The 25443-nt window shown below is 34.1% G+C and overlaps 4 protein-coding genes and 1 non-coding gene across 12 annotated transcripts in view; 3 read left to right on the top strand and 2 right to left on the bottom strand.

The window, feature by feature from the left end:
* The window catches only part of SNF4Agamma (SNF4/AMP-activated protein kinase gamma subunit), a 79084-nt gene extending 68784 nt beyond the window's left edge, over positions 1-10300 (bottom strand). The window contains exon 1 of one of the 3 annotated variants that reach the window (XM_011066460.2): positions 10151-10300. The gene's annotated coding sequence lies outside the window, so the exon portion shown is untranslated. The other 2 variants (XM_087408096.1, XM_087408095.1) reach the window with 2 other exon arrangements.
* A 69-nt stretch (positions 10301-10369) lies between these two features.
* On the top strand, positions 10370-16121 carry AsnS (asparagine synthetase). 2 transcript variants are annotated; one of them, XM_011066462.2, is made up of 10 exons: positions 10370-10863; positions 12269-12459; positions 12534-12659; positions 13006-13242; positions 13784-13958; positions 14082-14311; positions 14384-14511; positions 14829-15118; positions 15346-15580; positions 15670-16121. In XM_011066462.2, the coding sequence occupies exons 2-10, from the start codon at positions 12334-12336 to the stop codon at positions 15836-15838; spliced, it is 1716 nt and encodes a 571-aa protein (XP_011064764.1). In that variant the 5' UTR covers positions 10370-10863; positions 12269-12333; the 3' UTR covers positions 15839-16121. The 2 variants fall into 2 exon arrangements, with proteins under 2 accessions (XP_011064764.1, XP_011064763.1); XM_011066461.2 differs by lacking the exon at positions 10370-10863 and adding an exon at positions 11874-12183.
* A 563-nt stretch (positions 16122-16684) lies between these two features.
* Positions 16685-16757, bottom strand: TRNAR-CCU (transfer RNA arginine (anticodon CCU)). The gene has a single exon. It is a non-coding gene; the product is annotated as a tRNA-Arg (tRNA).
* A 312-nt stretch (positions 16758-17069) lies between these two features.
* LOC105152279 (RNA exonuclease 2) lies at positions 17070-19239 on the top strand. The gene is made up of 6 exons (XM_011066459.2): positions 17070-17220; positions 17413-17737; positions 18162-18238; positions 18319-18480; positions 18588-18808; positions 19077-19239. Exons 2-6 carry the CDS (start codon positions 17665-17667, stop codon positions 19198-19200), a joined length of 657 nt encoding a protein of 218 aa, XP_011064761.2. The 5' UTR covers positions 17070-17220; positions 17413-17664; the 3' UTR covers positions 19201-19239.
* Positions 19240-20309: 1070 nt separating this feature from the next.
* LOC105152278 (Uncharacterized protein) overlaps positions 20310-25443 on the top strand; it is a 31010-nt gene continuing 25876 nt past the window's right edge. For 2 of the 5 annotated variants that reach the window (XM_087408084.1, XM_011066457.2), the window contains exons 1-4: positions 20310-20515; positions 21609-21734; positions 22935-24923; positions 25215-25380. In XM_087408084.1, the coding sequence (XP_087264210.1) occupies positions 20450-20515; positions 21609-21734; positions 22935-24923; positions 25215-25380 (2347 nt within the window). In that variant the 5' untranslated portion in view covers positions 20310-20449. The other 3 variants (XM_011066458.2, XM_087408082.1, XM_087408083.1) reach the window with 3 other exon arrangements.

Raw genomic sequence — 25443 nt, 5'->3', positions numbered from 1 at the left:
GAATTTTATCGCGTGCGTCTCAATGCGATAAAATCCACGCTATTATGTACGCGCTATTATATAGCTGTTTTGCGTGGTCATCCAAGTGGTCGACGACGGGACGATCCATCTTGGCTCGAGCGCGTGACGATTACTGGTAAGCACGTGCTCGGTATCAATTATCATCCAAGTGAGTAAAGCGACCGCGAGCGCGAAGGAATCCCGGCACGCGAATCGCTCGAGCGATTGTCGGGAGTGTGTCGTGGGAAAAAGGCCAAACTGGAGGGACTGTAGAACTGACGGTACAGATCGCCAATTTCTATTTTCTTCCACAGAAATCCAATTAATACTGGCTAATTTAATACTGAAAATTATTTATTTCGAATATTAAAAGAACTAAACAACAGTGCTTTTATTACTCAAAATAAATATTTAATCAGAATTTACCAGTATTAAATTTTTGTAAAAGAAGAACGTCTAGAAACATTTCAGAATTTTCAAAGAATTTTCAATAAATCACAAGCGGAAGAATATCGCTCAATTAGTTATGATTGTCAAGCAAGAAAAAAAAACAGCTTAATGTGAACTCGAAGGTATTATTTGCGTGACTGAATAGAAAAAATACAAAATTATTTTGCAATCTTCATACACTTGTAAAATGTTATAGAGTTATTTGGTACGAATTTAAACTTGTCTGTTATTCAGGCTTAATTGGCAATCGATGTTATTATTATTGCTGAACGGAAAGAAATTTTATTGAAGTACAGGGTCCGGCAAAATGATCTCCCACATTTTAATCTTTAATAATTTAAAAATGTGGGAGATCATTTTGCCGGATCCTGTACTATCTGAAAATGATTTTGTTGGATTATAATAATAATTATGGAGGAAACTCTCAAGCATTATGAAAATAATATTTTGACATTCTAAAAACTAGCTTGAATGTCATACATAATTATTTTGAGTCTAAAAATTCTTTCGCCATTTTTGTACACTTTTAAAATATTAGAGTTATCACTCTAACACGAATTTAAACTTATTTATTGCTCATCAAGCTTATAATTTTCTCGGTAATGGAAAGAACGGTTTTACTGAAAGATCGAAAAATTTAGTTAGATACACAGATTTGAAAATAATTACACTGAACAATCAAAATAATTATCTGCGGCGATCGAACATTATGATAAATTTTGACATTCTAACAACGCAATTGAGTATCGCTATTTAAATATTTTATCCAACAAAATTATCTTCAAATCTGTATAGTTAAATTTTTAGACACTTCAGTAAAACCGTTTTGTTTGATTTACACCGTTTGCAACAGTTTTACTGAGAATTTTGCGCGAGTGTCGTTTATACAGGTGCACGCGTGATCTCATCCTTGGCACCTTTTTCAGTGCAAAACTTCATGAAACTCGAGTGCAAGACATGGGAAAAGACATCTTTCCGGGCTGAACGCGAACGGCACGTAGTTCACAACGATGAACAGCTTGAAGAAATTTATCGTGGAGTCGTGGAATCGTCGAGAACTTTCCGAGATATCGAAGAAGACTTAGCTTGGCGGATATTTCCTCGTGCGATTTTCGTCGATGACTATTGTGTTTAGCGGCGAACAAAATGCGATTGTTACTGCGCGCTCGAAGAATTTGTACCACTTTAACAGACGCAAGGATCTTGGAATGGTACGCGAAACGATGCAAATTTCATTGGTACGACGTGCTGCCAAAAGTTTTCACGGATGAGACGTTATCGAGAACGAGAATGATGTTGAGTCTCGTTGATGCTGATCGGGATAATCCTCGTCGCCACGTTGTCTGCCGTCGCCGGCTGAAGCAATCCCGGCGATTTCCGCTGCGAACGACTTTGTTATTGGATTCGTTGAAGCGAGCCAAGTTGTGTCGCCTTTAAGAAGAGAAAAACATATAACGCGTATATTTATTACTACACGCTGTTAACGTCAATAGTACGAGTCGGTTGTTGATCGAATGACTGCAGAGAAAATGATGATTCCGCATAAAAAATTGAAATTATCAAATAAAATTGCTGTGTAACACAAGAAGAATATTTCCATTGCCGATTATAATAATGGATCATTGATATGCAATGTGTCACTAATGATCTAACACTTCTTTTTTTTTTCTTTCGAGTGCTCGTGAAGATTTCAATTGCGTAACGTACAGGGTATTCCAATATTATCCGTTTTTTTTTTAAATAGTCACAACTTTATTAATAATTGTTACATGGAAACAAAATTTATAGAAAATATTTGTACTAATACGACGTTCAAATTAATTGCATACTTTATTCGATATAATCCTTTGCTTTCATGCATATCCGCAACCGTTTAGAGAAATTATCAATGATGACCGTAAGTTTCTCAATGGTAATGTTGTTCTATGCCTTACTTAATGATTTTTTTAATGCATTAACAGACTTGTGCACAAGCTCTGGACTCCATAATAGATCACACAGAAAGATCCATTGGATTAAGCTCTGATAAATTGGAAAGCCAATCTCTTTGTCCCAAATTTTTGAAAACAATGTTTTGCAGAGCTCAACAGTTTTCTTTGCTGAATGTTTATAATCAACTGAATCGATCGCCATGAAACTCGGCACGATTGTTTACATTTATACGAACTATCAACCTGGCAATAATCTATGTAGCGGGTTTTATAAGATACTGTTCTACACCATTAAATGAAAAGACGGATAAATTGAAATACCCTGTACAATCGTGATCAATTAGTCTTGCATAAAGAAAATGATTTTGCTCAAATATCTCAAAATGACTAGATATACATAGAAAGGACGATTTTGCTAAATTATCATCAAAAATTTTAGAGCCGAAAATAATTTTGTTAAGCCATCAAAATAATTACTGTTCTCATTTGTCAATCGCGGTCAATCGCGGTCAATTATCTTGCATGGAAAGAATGATTTTGTTGAAATACTTAAAAATAAATGCACATGGAAAGAATTCTGTTGAAAAAATTTAGGTAAATACAGATCCGAAAATAATTTTGTTGGATCTTCAAATTAATTAGTTCCAAAAATTCAACAAGTTCTGACATTCTAGTAATTAATTTGAGCATTCCAATTATTTTGATCCAACAAAATTTTTCGATACTTCAGCAAAATCGTCGTTTCCATGCAGAGTACAGAACATGTAACTTTTTCCTTAGGGCGAAAATACAATGTGAAAAGTAAAAGTTCATGTCATTAAAGTTAATGAAGTTTTTCACTTTTCACGTTTTCGCCATAGGGAAAAAGTTACAAGATCGGTACCTTATAAATTTGAAAATAATTATGTTGGATCATCAAAATAATTATTAGCAAATATAATAATAATTGACAATAGTACAAAAAACTTTAACATTCCTGCAATCAGTTTAAGCATTAAATATAATTATTTTAATAGTCCAACATAATTATTTTTTTTTGTTCTCCAGTTTGCAAATATTTCAACAAAACTGTTTTTTTCCATTGGTTTTTCGCTTATCATGTCGTTGTACAGATAGATATAGTATATCAGCCTATATTTATCTATGTTTAAAATACTATCTACTGCCCTTTTTGCGAGAACGACATAGTTTGTGGATCTTTACGAAAAAATATCGTATATCGACACAGTGTGTGAACAAGAAAATCGACGTTCATCTAGATGGCAGATAATAAAATGTACGACGGTATCACTTACGTATAAACGGTATTTTGTATCCGTTATCATTTACATTATTATCGCTTGTAATATTACCGTTGTGCATAAGTGATCACGCTCCATCAAAGATCAGCAATACTTGGGTGCTTCCTGTTTAGTATGGTTGACCGGAACCGGTAGTTTGCGATATATATTTCCATTTCTATTTTCCATTTAATCCGCGTCATTGTGTATCAGCGAGTTCGGCTCTCTGTTTAAACTACGAGTTGCAGGAAACAAAGGAAAAGAAGAAATGCACCTAAACGAAATATCACCTAAATTAATATAAGATATTAGTATAATATAAAAAATATATTAATATAATATAAAATAATATGATGATTAATATGTAATATTAATATATTCAACAATATTGTAATACATAAAATAAAATAAATAGTAAAAATATTTTTTGTACTTGTATTAAGGGGACTTTTACCTTTGTTGACTTTAAAAAAACGAAAACGATTTTGATGAATATGAAGAAATGGAAAGTTTATTACATGATTAATCGTAAGTGGACTGAAACGTTTGTTACACATGAAAAAAGTCGAATAATAAAATTCAAATGCATTTTTCTCGAAACCATGTCTTTCCTTGGAATGATAACTCAAAAACTAATTAAGATAACCTCTTCGTTATTTTTCTTAATTATTTTCTTTTGCACACGTCTAGTGGAATTAAGTTCTTACAACAAAAATTCGATTTTTTATAAACAAAAAAGTAATAAATTGTTATGATAAAAATCAAATTTTTTTAATGCCATACTTTTTTTTAAATTTTATGCAATTGACTTTATTTTACCAGGGATAACGATATAATTAACAAAAATCGAAGGGATTTTATTTTCAGATTTTATTTGCAGCTACCATGAAGACGTCTACCTAGCTGCCCTCTCCCCCCCACTTAACACTAGAAAGATCGGATAAAGAAACCAAATTGACTTCAGTCTTTCTAGGTAGACAATTAAATAAAAATTCATTTTATATAATTGAAAATTTTATTAAAAATTAAGAACATAAAAAATGATGAAAAATCATAAAAGGATCACATGGAAGCAAAATTGAAAAAAGTTATATTAGTTTCGCGAGGAACCAAATTGGCTACCTGGCTATTTGATTAAGTGGGGAGAGGGGGGGGGAGGCAGCTAGGCAGATATGAAGGTGGTTTTTCTAATGATCCCTAATTCGATCGCCATTTAAAGGCATCCATTTAAAATGCATCTTTTTTTAAATAAAAAAAATGTTTTGCTATTTAAATGTTAAATAATTTTAAAAAAAAACTCGCATCTTTTTATATATAATATCTAAATTTTCCTTATATAAAAATTCATAAAAATAACCTAATTTTAGTTGGCAGTGGTGAAACCCTCCTAAAATTCTTATTATAGTTATGTTGATTTTTTTAAATACCTACATTCGAGTGTACATTTCTTAGTGTATAAATAATTTGAGTAAATAAACAAATAATGTAAAAATAATGTATTTTAAATGTAAATTCTAAACTAAATAAATAAATTCATGTCAATTCAACACATTAAATATTAATTCAATTAAAAAAATATTATTTTAAATTTATGAAGCGTTAAATTAAAAATATGGTTCTACAATTTGCTTACAAATTGTTGCAGTATTATATTTTTCGTGTTAATTTTTTACATAATATTTATGTTACTTCCTAACATATGTATTCATTCTAAGTTAAATTAACATAAAAATTAGAGTGGACTGTTTGGGACACGTAAAAATTTTACACAAATTTTCCAACTGTGTAATATAAAGAGGCAGAAATTAGTTTCGATCCATCTTTCTTCTCCTTCTGTTTCCGACACATAATTACGTTGGAATCTATTCGCATCGTTTAGTAAGTCTGTAAGTTCAGTGAGTTTCAAACTCACTGGAAATATATAATAAAATCTTTTCAGAAATGGATAAAAATATAATTCAGAAATATAATCTTAAGAATAAAGATCCTTCAATTATGCAGTTATATAAGAAACACGTGAAACTATTTAATATACAATTAAAATTAGGACCGACTCACGTTTAATCAATTTCACCGTTAGCACGAAAAGTAAATTGATTTTATGTATCTCTAATTGTAAGTTACTCATGCCAGTATATCGCGCGCTTTAACTTCTACGTGATAAATACTTCTCATTCGTCTGCACCGGAGCTATCGATTCGAGTTAATTCAAGTCAGCGCAAATGTCGCTAAAAGTTGCAAATGAAAAACGCCCACTTGCGTTTTCACACATGTTCTTTTCAAATAAAACAGAGCAGCGAACATTGCGGTATGAGGCTGCCATTGTCTCGCAATTTCGTCTCTGTTTCTACGCGACACGTGTCGTCGCTTTCAGCAAGCACAGTTCGGTTTATTTATTAATTATTCGACGATAAATCCTTATTATTAGCCTTCTCCGCGAGAAAATTGATTCGGCGCAACGTAAGAAAGTAATAAAAGCTCTGACCTCGTCTCACGTGTTGTCTTATTAAAAATATATATCTATACGTCTTGGTAAGCACTCCTGGAAAATCCTTTCTAAGGCAAGCCACAGTTAAGTTTTACAAGTCTAGCAGTGATAGAATGTGTTTGAATATTTTATTATACTCGTTTATGCGTGAATAAGCGATACTCGAGAAAGAGTGTATTTAGGAAGCGAATGCATTTTCAATTATGAAATTATTACGTTTGATTAACAGACGACTTATCTGTTAAGCCAAATCAATATTTTCACGTTTCATTCATTTGTAAATTTATTGTATTTATTTATATCTAGTTCATTCGATATAAAAAAAAATAGGTTAATATAAGATTACTTATCAAGGATATCAATGCTGATTACATATACATGGAAAGAACAATGAAGTATCTAAAAAGCTAAACAAAAAATACAGAGCTGAAAATAATCATTTGTATCGTCAAAATAATTACGTAAGACGCTCAAGCATGATGATAATGCTACAAAATGTTTTAATAATCTTGCAAACAGCTTGAATGTTCCACATAATTTGTTTAATAATCTATCAAAATTATTTTTAGATCTCCTAGCTAAGCTTTTAAATAGCGAAGTGGCAAATTCTTTGTCTAAAATAAAATTGTTTTTTCCGTTTATATCAAACGATGATAATATCGACTGCTAACAAGACTGAGTCTGATGAACAACAGATAAATTTAAACTCGTATGAAGAATAGTGATTCTAATATTTTATAAGTGCACAAAGATTGCAGACGAACATAGCTATACATGGAAAAAACAGTTTTGCTGAAACAGCTAAAAACTTAGCTAGCTAGATATAGATCTGAAAATTTGTAACCATGATAGCAATGCTACAAAAAGTTTTGATATTTTGGCAACCAGCTTAAACGTTCTATGTAATTATTTTAACGATCGAACAAAATTATTTTCTGCATATATGGCTAAATGTTTAGATAAGCACTGTGTAGCAAATAATATCGATTGCCAACAAAATTAAATCTAGTGAACAACAGATGAATTAAAAGTATTTCGTACAAACAGTAATGATTCTAATATCTTACTAATGTACGAAGACAGTAGATGATAGTTACATGAAAAAAATGATTTTGCTGAAATATCTAAATTTAGCTAGTTACAGATCTGAAAACAATTTGCATCATCCAAATAATTATGTAAAACACTCAAGCATGAAGACAATGCTGTAAAATGTTTTGATAATCTAGCAAATAACTTAAATATTCCATATACATAATTAGTTTGATGGTCTAACAAAATTATTTTCAGATCTATATATAAATTATAGATCTATATGCTAAATTTTTAGAGAGCAAAACAACAAAGTTAGTAAAATTGTTTTTTTTTTCATTTATATCAAACAATAATAATATCGATTACGAATAAGATCGAGCCTAATGAATAGTAGATAAGTTTAAATTCTCACAAAGAATAATAATTCTAACATTTTATAAGTGTACGAAGATCATAGTCATAATTACGCGGAAAAAACAAGTTGCTGAAGTATCCAAGAATTTAGTTAGATATAGATCTGAAAATAATCTTCTTGAATCATTATAATAATTATTTGAATTGCTCAATGATAGTGCTGTAAATTTGTTTTGACATTCTAGTAATCAGCTTGAGCATTTTAATATATTACATACTATTTCTATTATTTCTAAACAATATGAGAATCGCTTCGATCGAAATACAGGATTTCTCTTATTCAAATTATTTTTAGATCCAGCTAAATTTTTAGATGCTTCAACAAAACCATTCTTTCCATTCAGTGAGGAAAATGTCGATTGTTAACAAGATTTAAACGTGATAAACGTCAGATAAAATCAAATATTTGAGTTTCTCACAAAAAGCAGCATTCTAGCATTGAATGTATGAACATCGGACATAGTTATATGGAAAGAACGGTTTTGCTGAGGTATTAAAAAATTCAGCTAGATCTAAAAATAATAACGTTGAATATCAAAATATTCGACGCCCAAACATGATCTGCAAAAAATTTTGACATTCTATTCTAACAAGTAACTTCATTGTCGTTATGAATTATCGTATCCAACAAAATTATCTTGATATTATCTGGCTAAATTTTTAGATACTTCAACAAAACCATTTTTTCAATCCAAATATCTACTCCTCTATTCGAAACAATTGTGACATGCGAATAACTCGGCTAATCGTAAACACAACAACAAAAACAATTTAAAAAATCTTGGATCTCGTGGATTTAAAGATTTAAATGAGACTCTAAACAAAACAAGCGAGCTTCACAGAAGAAAAAAAAATACATCTATCCGCGTGAGGTACAACTAGACGCACGCGAGCCACAGCCACGTGTTACGATAATTAAACGGAGTAATCGATAACGCGACGAATCAATGGCACAACGCCTCGATTGTAACGGTCAGAAGGACGGACGTGACAGAGCCACAGAGATACACAGAATGACTGCATATTATTACCTCAGGTTAAGAACGTGATTGACGTGGATCTCCTTACGTCGCCGTTAATTCATCTACGTGATCAATCTAAACGTGAAAAAAACAAGATCTTCTACGACGTCCTGATACTTCCCAGGCTTACTCCCGGTCGACGCGCCGTAGGAACGAGGAAGAAACAAACAGCGCGGATTCACGCCGACGAGTTTTACGTGCCGGTCGCCCCGGGATAGCCACCAGGTCGATCGATCCTCTCTCGCTCGCATTCGACTCGCGCGCGACGTATCGTGCGCGCGGACGAGGCGGTTAGGTTAGGTCTCGCGCGCGCGGGGAGCGGCGGGCCATCGAGCGAGTAACGACGCCGACGACGTCGTCGTCGTCGCGGGAACGAGGCGGACTGCGCGAACGGAAGCGTCCCGCGTTGCGTGGCCACGTCGTCCTCGTGTCTTCTGACCGACGAAGCGAAATATCGACCGGCCGGTCGCGTGAATTCGCCGGAGCCGCGCGACGTGACCGGATATATGCCGCGGTATTGAAACGTTGAAACGTGCCGACGCGCGTGTAGTACTTATATACCAATTTCCAATCGTAGGTTTATTCTTCATTGCCGCACTAGAACTTTCTTTCAATAAAAAAAATCCAAATATCAAACGTGTTAGGGTAAGGTGGTACAATTCTGAGTAAAACGAGACTTCGATCCAATTTCGAGGTTCAAGTTTTGGCAACCTTGGTCTCATTATGCGGAAGGTATTAACAAAAAGGTATCATCGAATGGGAAGAAACTAAACCTTGAACCTCAAGAAGCGAATTCAAATTTAATCAGAATTGTACCACCGCTCTGCTTTTATAGCTCAAGTAATGAAATAGGTATGTTTGATATTTAGCTAAAGTGAGAAAAAAGTTCTAATGTAGGAAGACAGACCAAATATTATATTTTCCATTTCAGAAGTACTATATTAGTTCAGCTATAGAAAACAGATTTACTAATGGCTCCCTTTTTAAAGTGACAGACGTTATAGCCAGAGCGTGCATTAAAGAGTGTTATGGCACAAAAGCCCTTTTCAGATAACAAGCATGTCTAAAAGGTGTCGTAAAGACTGCCTTTCGAGATATACACGTTTCTGAAAGGTATCAAAAAGACACGACAAAGATGTTTTCTAGACAATACGTATTGTCCGAGTTAAGCAGCGAGACATAAACAGTAAGTAAATCAACATTTTGAATTTGTTACAGCCTACGTTACCGCCTTATGTTCCCTACTGTGATTGACCGATTCACTTAACGCTTATGTCTCATATTTGAATTATTTCGCGTTGCCATAGCCTTTACACGTCGGGTACACATCGGAAGTTCGATCAGACACTGTTGGTCGAGAGCGGAAAACAGGCCGAAACACCATGGACTCTAACCTCGAAAGAAACGTCTCTGCTCCTTTCTCTTTCTCTATCCCTCCCGAGGACGATAGGAAAAATCCAAAAGCCCTCGCTCGCACTCGCGCACTCGGGCACTCGCGGCGATGGAAACGGAGCGATGAAATACACCTACCTACAGCGGGGAGAGGAGGGAGAGCGGGCTATGGTGCCGCGCGTCTATCAGCGCCTATAGGCCGTGACACGGCCAGTAAATTACGGCGCGCATCCTCCTCGGAACACCGGCGAACGCCGACTGTCCGCGTCGTTCCGCGCGCGTCGCCAGCATTCACGACAACGTCTACGAGCGGCCAGCTGAGTCGAGAACCACCGCCACCGCCACCTCCACCACTACCACTACCGCTGTCGCTGTTGGCCACCTCCGTGGCTGACCCCGTCTCCCGTGTTCCGCTCTCGCTACCGGCGGCGAGTACACGTTCGCGTCCACGTTCGTACCTCGATGGCACGGTCCGGCACGATTACGACACACCCGACGCGAGCGGCGCGCCCGCATCCGGAATCACCGATGGAACGCCAGTTAGTAGCTGAAAGTTCCCGGTTGCGCGCTGACCGAGAGCACGCGCGAAATACTGTCACACTGAAACGTATGTACGGGGATTAACGTCCCGCGTCGGTGAGAGTGAGGATCGAACGGAAAGGGGTAGACCGGAAAGGAGAGGAAGCGCGCCGATGAACCACGATGGTTGGCGGTAGAGTCACTGTGTCGCTACTGTCGCCGCTGCGGCGTGGCGCCACTGTACGCGCGCGTCGGTTGGTATTCTGTTTTATCGACGTGGTGCGATGCTGTTTTACCGACGGACCTTGGAATTCTCAGAATTTCACGCTGCAGTGAGTTCGTTTGAATTATTTGAATTCTCGGATTCGATAATTTTATGTAATTACACGTCGCAAAAATGTAACTTGTAATTTGTTTTATTTTTTCTAAGAAAATTAAAAACCTTTCTTCGTATTCATTAATATATTTTGCAAGAAAAGATTATAATTAAATTCTTGAAAGTTTTTCTGAGTTTTTTTTTCATAAATTTTATAATTGTTCAAAATTTCTGAAAATAAATTATTTCTTTTAAAAAATTTTTCAAATTTTTTAATACAAATTTGAATTAGTTTTCGAAAGTGCTATTTGAAAGTTTATTGTTATCTTTAAACGACGTAAAAATTACAAAAATAAGCTAATATTTATTAGGATATTTATAATTTAATTGATCACACTTAATACATTTTTTTCTAGCTCACTTTTGTCATTTTCGTATTGTTTCAAGACACATAATCGATCCCCTTAATTGTCTAAAATTGTTCATATATATAAATACTGAAATACTTTAAGATAATATATAAATAAAAGAGCAAAAAAGTCACACGCTGGATGTCATTAGCGAAAGTCATATATTTGAAAATCATATATTTGAAAATTTCTCAAGTTGAGAAATTTTTTGCTCTTTTATTTATATTGTATATTTAAGCCACGTTTGACAAACTTTTTTAATTAATTTTAAGATAACTATGCTCTATAATGATTGTCAAAATTAAAAAAAGAAGCAATTAAATGATATAAATGAAATAACACTCGGAACTTTCATTCTGACTTATTAGATCATCCATTTAACTTATATTAATTATAATTTATGTTTTATCTTTATTTATAGAGTAAATTAAACCGAGATAAAGTTATATAAATTGCCATTGATAAAATTAGACATAAACATATATTAATCAGTATATGAAGCGATACTTGAGCGGAAGATGATTGCTTGAAAGATCATCACTTGGAGATACGAGTAGTTTTTTTGTTACGACTCCAACTTATCGCTGTCAGACAATACCGATCGATTTTTTGGTATCCCGCTGTTGAACGACGCTCAACGACGTATTATTACATCAGAAACGCCACAAAGTGACGACATGGATTTGTAGCCAACGTCACACTATTTGGAACCGGAGCATATATAAAGCGGGTCGGCAGATTGGAGTACAGTAGCGTATCGTTAATTGTATGGTAGTCCACGTGAAAGTGCTTTTGTACAGAAAATAAGTTATACATCGAGAAAATAAAATTCGTAATCTGTAAAATTTTATTTTATCAATACTGAACGTCACTAAACTTACCGTGCGATATTTCTTTTTCAAAAAGAAATAAATAACTCACGAAAGGTTCTATTAATAGTCAAGCATTTGTATCATATTTAACTGTGACTGGCCAATTCTTTATGGTTTATGACTTGCTATCATATTGTAGAACTGACTTTGCGATACGTAACCGACTGGAGCACGTGGCATCAAAGGAAGCCGACATTTAGCAAGATGTGCGGAATCTGGGCGCTATTCGGGCTGGGTGCACAATCCATGACCTGCATCTGTGAGAACTTCGACAAAATTTCTCATCGCGGTCCGGAAGCATTTAAAATAGAGTTCGATAACAGAGTCAAAGTACGTTTTTCAAATTTTCAAATTTTGAAAGATCATGCAAGTGCTTTCTATTAATGTTTCTTTTTTTTTGGCAGAATGGATATCTGGGATTTCATCGATTGGCTATTGTCGATAGTCTCTACGGAATGCAGCCGATGAGAGTCCGTGAATATCCTTATTTATTTCTCCTATGTAATGGAGAAATATACAACTGCGACAGAGTAAGTTTCTTTCTGCTATTTTTCTTATTAGTTAAAATGTTTTTTAACTACAACAACGATCAATTAAACGAACATACAATGATGTTTGAAATAATTGTTTAACACTAAGGTAACATTATATCAATAATCTATAGACGTTTCGACCCATAGAATTTTTTTCAAAATAAATCAGCTTATTCTACTTATCATAAAATACTGTTGTTTATCGAAAAGAATTCCATGTCAACTATTCCACCGCAACTGGCATGAAATTTGAATTTGTCATTTTTATAATTGAATTGTTTTGCTGTGCAAATTTCGAGTGATGTTTATGTCCTTTGTTGTTAATAAAGATGTCCTGTTGTAGTTACAAAAACAACATCAATTCGAATATTCTACTAAATGCGACGTGGAAGTAATCATGCATTTGTACGCCTATGCTGGTAGTAACAGCGTTGCTCAATCATTGGATGGTGTATTTGCATTTTGTCTGATGGATGTCTTAAAAAGGAGGATACTGATAGCCAGAGACCCATATGGCGTAAGACCACTATTTAGATTATACTCAGATGATGGACAGCTGGCTATCTGTTCGGAGAGCAAGGTGCATTGATAACAGATTATTTCTTTCCTGATTAATCCGTAATTGGAACATATGGATCCTGATGACTTGTAATTGGAATAGTTTTGTAATTTTTAAATAATGATTTGAAATAATTTTATATTTCATAATCTTACTTTTCACAGTTGCTCTATTCATGTAGTAATTACAAAGTAAATCATTTTAATTGAGAAAAAGATTCCATACAACTGTTATTAGTAAGTTTTTAAAAAGAAATATGTTGATTACAAAAAATTGAAGGATCCGTAGGATAAAATTTTACTTCATATTCAAAATTAGCATAAAAAATACATAAGAATTATCCATTTAAAATCATTGATCTATATATCTATAAATTTATGCTAAGTTCATGGATTATGGGTTTTTTATAATTAAAAATTTTAAAACTTTTAAAACTAATAACAAAAAGCTTTAGTAGATCCCAAGGATTCTATGTGTAGCACAAAATATATTTTCCTAATTATGAAATTCCTTGCTAATTATATATATAAGTAGCATAATTATTTATAAGATAATATTTTAGGGTCTGATGGCAATATCGAAACACATAGAAAGTAACTGGACGCTAAAGCCATTTCTTCCAGGACATTATGAGGAATATGAAATTTTGCAAGATGGTCGAATTAAGCTTCTGGAGAGTCGCTGTTATTTCAAGCCCGGCGACAAACCTTCGTTTCTTCCACATATCTCTTGGAATGGTGAAATAAATTATAATCGATATTTACTTATCGTAAAACAAATTTATCTATTGTTAACACAAATTTACTAATTAATATGCAACATGTGTACCGAAAGTATACGAAAACTTTTATCTATTACAGCTTTGACTCCAAATGATGTTCATGGCAACATCCGAAAACTACTTTCAGCAGCCGTGGAGAAACGACTGATGGCTGATAGGCGGATAGGATGTCTATTGTCAGGTGGATTAGATTCTAGCTTGGTTGCTGCTTTATTGGTAAAGCAAGCGAAGGAATGTAATTTAAAGTATAAGATACAGAGTTTCGCGATAGGTATGGGTGATAGTCCAGATATCATCGCTGCTAGACAGGTTCGTGGAAGTTTTGGTACTTTAATTCTTTCTTTTCCCATCGTATGAAGGCTGAAATTTCTTATGTTACAGGTTGCAGAATACATCGGAACTGAGCATCATGAAATTATCTTTACGCAGCAAGATGTAATCAATGTACTGGACAATGTTATATATTCTTTAGAAACATACGACATTACTACTGTTCGCGCTTCAATTGGGTGAAATATTTTCTTTGAGCATGCAATTTAGTTTCCAAATTATTTAATATTATAAATTTGAAAGTAATAGGAAAAGATAATTTTTACATGTAATTCTTTTTTCTTTTCTTACTACTTTTTTAGACTAAAAAAGATAATCTACTATAGTCTTATAATATAAGGCATAAATATAAAGCATCCTCAATTTAATTTTCGTTAAATATAGAAAATGTTTTGAGATAAAACATTTATACTTTACGAAGGTGCTTTATACTTATAACCAAAGCCGTGTAATGGTGAAACATGCTGTATATAACACTGCAATGTTTTACTTATAGGATGTATCTCATTTCAAGATACATAAAACAGAATACCGAGACGATTGTGATCTTTAGTGGAGAAGGTGCGGATGAGTTGGCACAAGGCTACATTTACTTCAGAGATGCACCTAACGCAACAGATGCACACAACGAATCTCTTAGATTGTTACAGGATATATATTTATACGATGGTTTGAGAGCAGATAGAACAACCAGTGCCTTCAGTTTGGAACTCAGAGTTCCGTTTTTAGATCTTCAGTTCACCAACTATTATTTGTCGTTGGAGCCTAGTAGTAGACAACCACAAGGTAAAAGATTTAATGAACTTAAATATTATATCTATATTCTTTTTAGCTAAACTTCTTATTCATTTTTTTTTAAAGCTAAATTGTCCAAAAAGTTTAGCTGAAAAGTATAGACTTATTGTTGCAAATGATAAATATTACAAATTAAATTATTTATTAGCGTATAAATGAAAATTTTGGTAAATAAACTACTAGTAAATAATAATATTATTTGATATTTATGTACACAGGTGGAATTGAAAAGCATTTGTTAAGATCTGCGTTTGATGGAACTGGTTTACTGCCTAACAATATACTTTGGAGGCATAAAGAGGCCTTCAGTGACGGCGTTGCTTCCATAAAGAAATCTCTTTTCCAAATAATCCAAGAAATTGTAGAAGATCGCGTTTCAAATGAGGACTTGGAGAACGCTTATATCAAGTATCCCCATTGCACTCCAAGAACGAAAGAAGCGTACTATTACAGGTAATAAAATAGAAATATCTTTCCAGTGAGCTGGAATTTTCCCATTATTCGACTGAATAATACATAAGGATTATTTTTGTTTTTGTTAGAAATGTCTTCGAGTCGCATTATGAGGGACAAGCGGAAAGTTTTACACCTTACTTCTGGATGCCACGCTGGGTGAAGGGCGTTATTGATCCGTCTGCACGATTTATTAAACATTATTCTGCAAACAAAGAAAATCAGATTATAAGACTTAAGGAAAAAAATAAAGATTAAGAATGTTGCATGCATGACGATGAGTTTAGTGTAAGAAATTAAGATGTTAATGAAGATGTTTATGTAGAATATATTCTTACTTTGTGCATATCTACGATTAGATAAAATACAAATTGGAATATATAACTTATGCAAGCAAGATATTTATATATCATCGTGGTTACGCTAATATACTGAAAATTTATTTTGTCTGCAACTATTATATTATTATTATTATTATATTATTATTATATTATTATATTATAATAACTCTTATTAAAAGAATTATTATTATACCAAAAAAGACTTAAGTATCTTTAAAAAAGTTTCTTGCATTTTAATGAGGTTTCTTTTTATAATTAAAATAATTTTTGTATGTAAACATTTTTTGTATTTAAGGATCATGTATTAAAAGTACTTTTTAACAAAATGAAAAAAATTATAGATTTTTCTATATTATATTCAAAAATAATACAAAAATTTGATGATGATTTAAGATTTGGATAAAAAATTATTTCAATGTAAGAAGTAAATATGTTTTTAAAAAATAATATAAAGAACATTTTTATTTAAACTATCAAATTATATTGTTTAATATATAAATATTTTTTTATAATATATAAAGACCTTAATGAACTTTCTTATATGTATATATTATTTTTTTTTACAGAAAGTATAAGTTCCAATGACTTTTTGCACAAATATACACTTATAAATACATCTCATCCTTAATAGAATAGATATACGTTTGAAATTTGGTGAAAGCAAATTTTGAAAGGGAATTAATTGTAATGCGACAACAAAAAATAAATCTCTTTATTCCTTTTTTAAAGAAAAAAAAAGATCGAGAATCGTAAAAAGTAATTGTACCCCTGGTGGGACTCGAACCCACAATCCCCGGTTTAGGAGACCGATGCCTTATCCATTAGGCCACAGGGGCTGTTGACGTACAGTTCTTTCTATAAGAATACATATCTTCAACATCCTGCTTCCACAAAAAACAATAAATTTAAAGAGAAGAAGATACATGTGTGCTATTTAAAGATTGAGTCGTATGAGAAATAGCGAGATAGCAGATTTTTCTTTTCGTTACTACATATATTCATCGACGAAAAGCCATAATGTATAAAGGAATGGAAATAAATCAACCAATCGTAGTCGAGATTCTTCAAGACACGTGCGTTCCAGATTCCTTATTCCAATTCATTATGAGTACATTCCGTTTCACGCATCATGTGCGTAATGTATCATTTATCCTTGTTTAACATTCAGTGAACAACAAGAATAAATGAAGCATTATGTGTGAAACGGAATTACAGTTAAAATCTTTTTTTATTAATATCAATTTTCAAGCTCGGAATTGCTAAGCAATATAATAAATAATAGAGAGATCAGAAAACGAGGCAAGAAATAAAAACTAGTTTGTTAAACATCAAAATTAATAGAAGAGAGGATTAAAACTAATTTTTTAACGATAGTCAATGTAAAAACGTTTCGACTTTTTTTTATTTACATAATAGAATTTTTCTTTTTGCTTTTATCAAATTTCAAACATATATTTATTTCATTTTAAATACAGAACAAATATGTTCCAGGTTTCACTGTTCCAGTTGATTGCTGTTGATTTTCCAATACATTGGCGAATGATCTTTCGCCCTTTAACTTTCGTTTAAAGGTTGTTATCGCTTGTTGTTTAATATAGATTTATTTTCGAATGATCGAAATTGGCAGTGATTAAATGGCGCAATTTATATAGTACAAGCAATTTTACATTTTTCTTGTACCGTATACGCAATACAATTCCCAACGTGCATATGATAAGGTTAAGTTGGTCCTAAACAACAAATATGATCTTTATGCGCGCTACTGGATTGCTTTTCAGGTATCTATATCGTGGAGTTCAACGTTATTTAAATAACGGTAATTATGATTGTTGTATAAATCTCATTAAGAAATGCCTGTTTAAAAGAAAGCTATCTTTACATATCTATCAGCTTTATCTTAAATCTGGTTTTCATATTGGTTAACTTGTGGTTTAGATTTATCTTTACTAAAAAAGAATTGATAAAAAGTAAATTAAGGGAGATCAAAATTAATTTACATTGGTGGAAATTAGCTTTATTGTTCTATAAAATTCTGATTTTTTAAACAGGATTTGTAGTACTTTATTAACATATAATATATATATATATATATATATATATATATATATATATATGGAATTAATTCTTAATAATTAAAATATTGAATGTCGAATCTAAGTTGTTTGTATTTTTATCAATGCCAGAGTGAAATTTTCTTAGTTTAATTGAAGTTACCCTGACAAATATTCCATTTTGTGTAGACCATGTGAGTTGGATACCGACAGAAACACGAAACGAAATAAAAAATGAGAAGCACATTGTCTGGCTTGATATGGAGGTGCATAATTATTGCGAATTATATCTAACAGCACAAAAAAAGAAGAAACAAAATTTTAAAGATGGAGTTGAATTTTTCAGATGACGGGACTAGAGGTGGAAACATGTCATATCTTGGAAGTTGCATGCTTCATAACTGATGAACAATTAGAGCTTGCAAGTGATTATTTAAATATCGTTGTACATCAACCGGATAAAGTTTTAGAGAATATGTCTGATTGGTGTAAAGTACAACATAAAAAGGTAATATCTTTTTTTCCTTGAAAAATTTCTTTTTTTTTATATTATAGTAATACGATCAATTGCAATTTATGAGCAATACAATTAATTTTTATTCAAATTACTTTTAGAGTGGCTTAATCGATGAATGTCGACTGAGTAAGACTACATTGGAGGAAGCGCAACAAAGAACATTGAATTTTTTGGAGAATCATGTCCCGAAAGGAGCTTGCCCATTGGCTGGAAACTCAGTTTATATGGATCGTATATTTCTGAAGAAGTATATGCCGTTGATCGATAATTACTTGCATTACAGGATTATTGATATTAGCACAATTAAAGATTTGGCTAGGTAAATTTATATGTAATCAATGTACAGACTATATAAGCTAAAAAATGTATTTGCAAATTTGTATATCAGAACATTGCATCAAGGTCTACTTTCACTGAAAATAGGAAACTGTCTTTTATTTTATTTATTCTTATTGGCTTAATATTTTCACTTATAAGTTTAAAGAAATCATAATTTACATATTAATATACATTTTTCTCGTAAAGTTGAAAATGATATTAAAAAAATACATATATACATATTTTTTTTAATACACATTTCTGTTTAGGAGATGGCAACCGACTATAAGTAAAGCAGCTCCAAAAAAGCAACACTGTCACAGGGCCGAGCACGATATAAAAGATAGTCTAAATGAGCTTCGTTATTATAGGAAATATCTATTTGTATCATAAAATAAAAATAAAAATAGATTATTAATTTTCTTATCATAATCATAATTATAAACAACTTGTATTTAACGACTACTTATAGGACTTATCAAATCGTGATATACTTCATGAAGAAACAAATACGAAGAAATTTTTTCATTGCTTTATTTTTGAGAAAGTATGAAAAGAATATGTATGTGAATTTATCAAAATATCTTTTTTTAGAGAACAGAAAAAAGTATCTCGATCAGAAAAAGAGAGAGACTCGTCGACTACGCGTCAGTGTATATATTTTATAATTTCAATATTGTATGTACACAGATATATGTATAGTATATTAATTATAATATATTGATATATTAATTATTATTATATAATATATTAATGTATTATAATTACTATAATTATAATATAATACATTAATATATTATATAATTATAGTATTAGGTGTTGGAATTAATTCGTAGCGTTTTACAAGTGATGGGAAGTACTTTCATTAATGTATTTTTTAATGCTCATGTGAAATAAATAACATTCTTTCATTAAAAAACGCTACGAATTAATTCCAACACCTAATATATTATAGTATATTAATATTAATTATAATATTTTTATTTTGATCATGTAATAAATCAATTTTAAATAATAATTAATATATAACTATTAAATTATATAATATATAATTTAATATAATTTGAATAATAACTAATAAATGATCATATTAAAAAAAGCAATATATACGTATATATGTATTAGGTATTGGAATTAATTCGTAGCGTTTTTTAATGAAAGAATGTTATTTATTTCACATGAGCATTAAAAAATACATTAATGAAAGTACTTCCCATCACTTGTAAAACGCTACGAATTAATTCCAACACCTAATATATTACTAAAACTCAAAAACAGAAAGATATATATCACAAATTTTAGATAGATCATCTAAATCTCATGGAAAAAAAGTATCTCGACCAGACAAACACACAGATACGCCATCAGTGCATGTATATGTATATGTACGTCTCTCGGTTGTAGATCCATGTAGGTCAATGCAGTGTTGATCAGCGTGAATGCATTGGGGTGCGGCGCAGGGCACGCAAACGTCAGTCGACGTCGGTGACTGTTCGGGGGACTGACTGACTGGAGTCGCGATCGGGAGTGATCGAGAATGCTCGCAGCTGGCTGCCGCGCGAGAGAACGAAAGGGTGATGGCGAGTAGCGATGGTAGTGCTGGGTGACGGTGTTGACGACCGCCGCGGATTTTTTTTTACGAATGGCTCTGTCCGAGGTACATAATCTGGCCGCGATTATCGGCAGCAATGCTTTCGCCGTTGGCAAGGTGAGGAATACGTTATCTCTTTCTTAACACATACATTCTACATTCTCGTATCTGACATCGTCGATCTGAAAATTCGAGGTATTTTTTTCCTCGTTGGCAATTTGATAGAAATTGATGGAACGTAAGTATACATATGTATGTGATGTACATACGTCGCCGACGGTTTTTCAGTCTAGTTGCACCGCGTTTACACTCTCTACACTCGTAATGACATAAGCATGTATATACTTGGGCGTCGCGGTGGGAAAAGGAAGAGAAGAGAGGTTGCATGAAAATTGCGGCTAGAAAGAACGGACTCGTCGTGCCGCACGTCTGACAAGGAAGGCGAAAGGGTGCGATTCGCGTTTGTTTGTACCCGTGCATTACCGTTTAATACAGGAACTACGAGAGAAAACGCCCGCGTGGGATGAGATTCGTTTCGCTCGCGTATCCAATTTCCGCGGGTGGTGCAAATGGTGACGGTATTTGCCCGTGTCTGTCCTCGCTCGCCGATCGCTGACGAGCGAAGATATTCGCGCGTATTATTGGATCTGTCCTCGGTGTGCTCGTCGGTGCCTGTTCCGTCCTGTGTTGTGTGCCTGTGTATGCCTGCGCATGTATGCGTGTGTGTATATATATATATATATATATATATGTATGGTGCGTGCGTGTGTATATATATATATATGTATGTGTATATATATATATGTATGTGTGTGTGCGTTTTTGCGCGCCTGTGTCGCGGCCCCGATCGTGACAGCGATAGCCTCGTCGTGCTCTCTCCCGCCTTCGATTCGTTGTTAAGATTCCATCGTCATCGCGGCTCGTCGCGACGTAGTCGCGTAACATTCCCGAGCCGCCCTCGAGTCGCGCCGTTCGAAAACAATCGATAGACTCTTTATCTCTCTCTTTCTCTCTTTTTCTCGGCCGCCGCGCGAGACTCGTCCCTACTGGCTTCTCGAGAACGAGTGTAAACGAGCACGGTTAGGCAAAGGGCAGCGCGAGATCTCCCTGCGGAAATCACGGTCGCCCCGTTGAATCTCGCCGCACGTCGTCATCGACGCGACGCGTGCCTTGAATATGAGATCTCACGACGATGACTTGCTTTCCGTAGAATAACGAGACCGAGCGCGGTGCCAATATGTTGGAAGTACCACGGAAGGTTTACTCTAGGGACATGCACGGTGTGGAATACAATCATTGGAGCTATGACTTAACGGGTTGCGGCACAAAAAGAAACGTAAGTGAAAGGTTCTTTTTATCGCTGCATTGGACTGTACTAGAATTTTTTTTTGGCTTTCGCTAAATATTAAATATATATGTGATATCTGTTTTGTACTTAGTTTGTTTTTAGATGAATCTCTTGCACAGTTTATCTCTTTCATCTTTTTCTTTTCATGTTGAGGAGAAAAAAAAAAGATAAACTGGGCAAGAAGTTTAGCTAAGAAGGGTAGATCTTGAGGGCAAGGAGTTTATACTAGTTTAATTATAAAATACAGACCTGAAATGTTAGATTTGTTTTTATTCCTATACTAGAAGTTCTCGCTTTCATCAAATTTCAAATGTAGAGTACACGTTTAAAATTTAATGAAAGCAAGAAGGAAGATTCTAGTACAGTCTCTATATATAGTGCAAGATTAAAAACAAACTTTCAGGTACAAAGAGTATATACCAATTTAATTTTAAAGTACAGTCTAGGTTTATTTTTATTTCTGTACTAAAAGTTTTTTCTTGCTTGTATTAGATTTCAAACAAAATTCTATTTTACTTTTTTTCTGATTTTACAGCTGAACCAGTGTATATTTTTTGTACTTAAAATGGAATAAATATTTTTAATTTGATGGAAAGCAAGAAAGAAGATTCTAATGCAGAAGTAAAAAACAAATCTTTTGAGTACAGAGAATATATAGTACATAGTTAAGCTATAAAAAAATAGATCTAAGATTTTGATGTACATCTTTTTATACAGTAATATATATAATACATACAATAGGTTTATTTTTTATTGTTGCACTAAACTGCCCTAGAACTTTCTTTCTGGCTTTTGTCAAAATTTCACTTTAAGTACACAAAAAGTGTTCATTGTGGATGCTTTTCAGAAAGGATCACAGATGACAGGGTATCATAAAATAATTCACTGTTGGTGCTTTCCATTTAGTAAACACGAGTCAACACAAACACTATCCTATTTTTCTTGTTATTCATATCTACGTAATAAAGACAGAACACACTTGTATTGACTTGTATCGTCAAATGGAAAGTACCAACAGTGAGTCATTTTATCTCTGTGCTAATATTAGCAAACAACAAGGATGTAATAATTAACTATATTATACTACATCACTTATGACTCTTGTCGGAAAGCATCCTAGTTTAGCTATAAAAAGACCTAACACCTAATGGATTATTAATATTATGTATTCAATTGCGATTTGTTTAGATGAATATCGAAGACGAGGATAGTCAAGACTTAAACAATCCCATGGTCAACGACTTGGTATCAAAGATTCTCGACGAAGATTCTATTACCATTGACACCTGTCACAATAATTACAACAGTGGAAGTACTCATTATCAGACGGATTACGCCAATTCTTGCTCCAATCAGGTCGCTGACGGTTTAGACTACTTAACCGATGTTGATCACTTGGTCAGTCGTTATCCGCTGTCCAGCAAGTTACACAACATTCACAACAACGTTAAGAGCGAGTACCGTCATTCCAACAATCTCTGCAACGACCTGAAAACACTGAATCTCAGTACCTGCGTGCGACAATCCGTGGAGCAGAACAATGCGTGTAGCAACGATATCGTGCCGAACGCATATTCGTCTGACCCACGATCGGTGCACGTTGTACACTCCAACGACGGTGGCATGTACACGAGTGGGAGCAGCATGCCGTTGTGCAATGATCTGTTAACAACTACGAGTGGAGTAAATTACAGTAAACAGTCGAGCAACTGGACGGAACCTCTCCAGTTGACTCCGTCGATGGGATGCCGAGCCGAGCTGACCGGGAATTACTCACGAATCTCAAATTGCGCTAAACCGGATCTCAATTTTAACGTCACCGCGTTAACCCTGGCTCTGGATTCACCGAACTCCGTTCCTATCAGCGAGTTCGAGTATCACAACAGCGTGAGGCAGAACGCATCATCGAACTCGTACAGCAACTCTATGGTCAATATGCACGATATGTACGGCGTTACCGGTAACTCTAGTCAGGGTCCCGGCTACAGGCCCAACTCGGCGATGACCGATCTGAGCGTTGATTCCGGTTTCTTATCGAACTCGCCGCTACAACATTTCTCGCCCGCCGATACGGCTTTGCACACCTGTTTCGGAAGTGGTATGCAACGCAACGGCATCGGCGACTTCAAGGACGTTCATGATACCACTAGATTAAATATGACGAGTATCAACATACCTAACGAGCAGATTCAGTTCTTACAGCAGTCGCAAGCACGTAGCTATAAACTGGATCAAGCAGTGGACCAAGATTACAAAAATTTAATCGATTATTATCCTCCCGGTACAAACAGCTTCGTCACATCCTCGGCGAGTAACTTAGACACGAACGAGAACGTTTGTTTCCCTAGTGATTGTAGAATCGATAATAGCCTGTTAAAGATGATTAATCCAAAATCAAAGTCCATTGAAACCAAGACGTATTCACCCATAGGATTTCCAAAAAATCTGAGCTCACGCAACTTGTATCAGCCTATTGCTAAATACGGCTGTCACAATTATCAACAGTACACTGCCAACAGTGGCGACACTTTGAAGATACTGCAGCAAAATTCCACGTTTTATCACAACGATTTAAAGCAGCCTAAAGTCAACGCGTACAAATTGGACGGATTTGATTTGACTAAAGAGATCGCGTACCCCTCAGGAAGTCACTTGACCGACCGTGTCACTGGATCCACCCTGGACAAGGATGCCTTTAATCATATTTTGAAACAACGACACCATATATCGAAAATACAGAGCATTCCAGCTGGAATTCCACCTCCTGATATCATTTTTAACTCGGGAATGATGTCGAACACAAATACCGTGAGATCGGGAGCGTTTCCATCGGTGATGCCAGTTCCTGTTCCTGTACCGGTTCATCCTGTGCCACGACTGTTCTCCGCTCTTTATGGGGGAAACTTGAGCTTTAGAAATGGCAGCGGTGCGGCTAGGAAGACAGGACCCTCAAGTATATTGCATTTTAATCTTGAACAAACATACGAACAATTCAAGCAGTTGGAAAAGGAGCGTAAGAAATGCGAGGCTGGATTGGCCGCACATTTCCCGGGGAAACGAGTAACCAGCGCAAATAACATACCCATCCCACGTCTTCAGGGAAATCCGTCAAGGGTGGATCGTTTGATAATCGATTACTTGAGGGAACACGCTCGTGTCATTACATTGATAGCAAAGGTGAATAGATAATGTCGTATGTGAGGACTTTTTTTCCTGTTAATAGCAAAATAATTATTTATATTTTTTTTTCTTTATATGTTATGCAATGTATTTTTATTTATTTATTTAATCTTTGCCTTTTTCAGCTCAGGATGAACTTATAATTCATATTTTCTCTATATTTATATTTCAGTTTTGCCTTCCTACTTAGCACCTTATTTCTTTATACTTTCATTTTTGCGTTATCTAAAGTATGTTTCTATACATAATATATAATTTATTAAATGTGTACTAAACTTTGTGGAATAGATGGAACGTTTACGCGGAACTACGATGAATCAACGCGTGCATAAAGCTATGGAATATTGGCTGGAAGCTATTAAATACGTTCAAGAATGCCGCAAGCAAGAGATCACGAATGCTATCAAACGCCAGAAAGAGAATCCACATTGCATTTTAGCGTATGACGACAATGGTGAGTATTACAGTTGACCAAAAGCTCTTATAAATATTTTTAGAAAGAATGCGATATCACTCT

The sequence above is a fragment of the Acromyrmex echinatior genome, chromosome 7 (assembly GCF_024713525.1).
Source record: "Acromyrmex echinatior isolate Ae372 chromosome 7, ASM2471352v2, whole genome shotgun sequence".
In the NCBI taxonomy this organism is placed as follows: domain Eukaryota; kingdom Metazoa; phylum Arthropoda; class Insecta; order Hymenoptera; family Formicidae; genus Acromyrmex; species Acromyrmex echinatior.
Note: the sequence above shows the minus strand (reverse complement) of the source record. Positions and strands in the feature narration are given on the sequence as shown.

Excerpts from the sequence above, each read along its gene's own strand:
- AsnS (XM_011066462.2), top strand. The coding sequence starts at position 12,334 with ATGTGCGGAATCTGGGCGCTATTCGGGCTGGGTGCACAATCCATGACC. Across the intron at positions 15,119-15,345 it reads TAGTAGTAGACAACCACAAG|GTGGAATTGAAAAGCATTTG; the intron begins GTAAAAGATTTA and ends TTATGTACACAG. Across the intron at positions 15,581-15,669 it reads AAAGAAGCGTACTATTACAG|AAATGTCTTCGAGTCGCATT; the intron begins GTAATAAAATAG and ends TGTTTTTGTTAG.
- LOC105152279 (XM_011066459.2), top strand. The coding sequence starts at position 17,665 with ATGATCTTTATGCGCGCTACTGGATTGCTTTTCAGGTATCTATATCGT. Across the intron at positions 17,738-18,161 it reads TCAACGTTATTTAAATAACG|ACCATGTGAGTTGGATACCG; the intron begins GTAATTATGATT and ends CATTTTGTGTAG. Across the intron at positions 18,239-18,318 it reads TTGTCTGGCTTGATATGGAG|ATGACGGGACTAGAGGTGGA; the intron begins GTGCATAATTAT and ends TGAATTTTTCAG.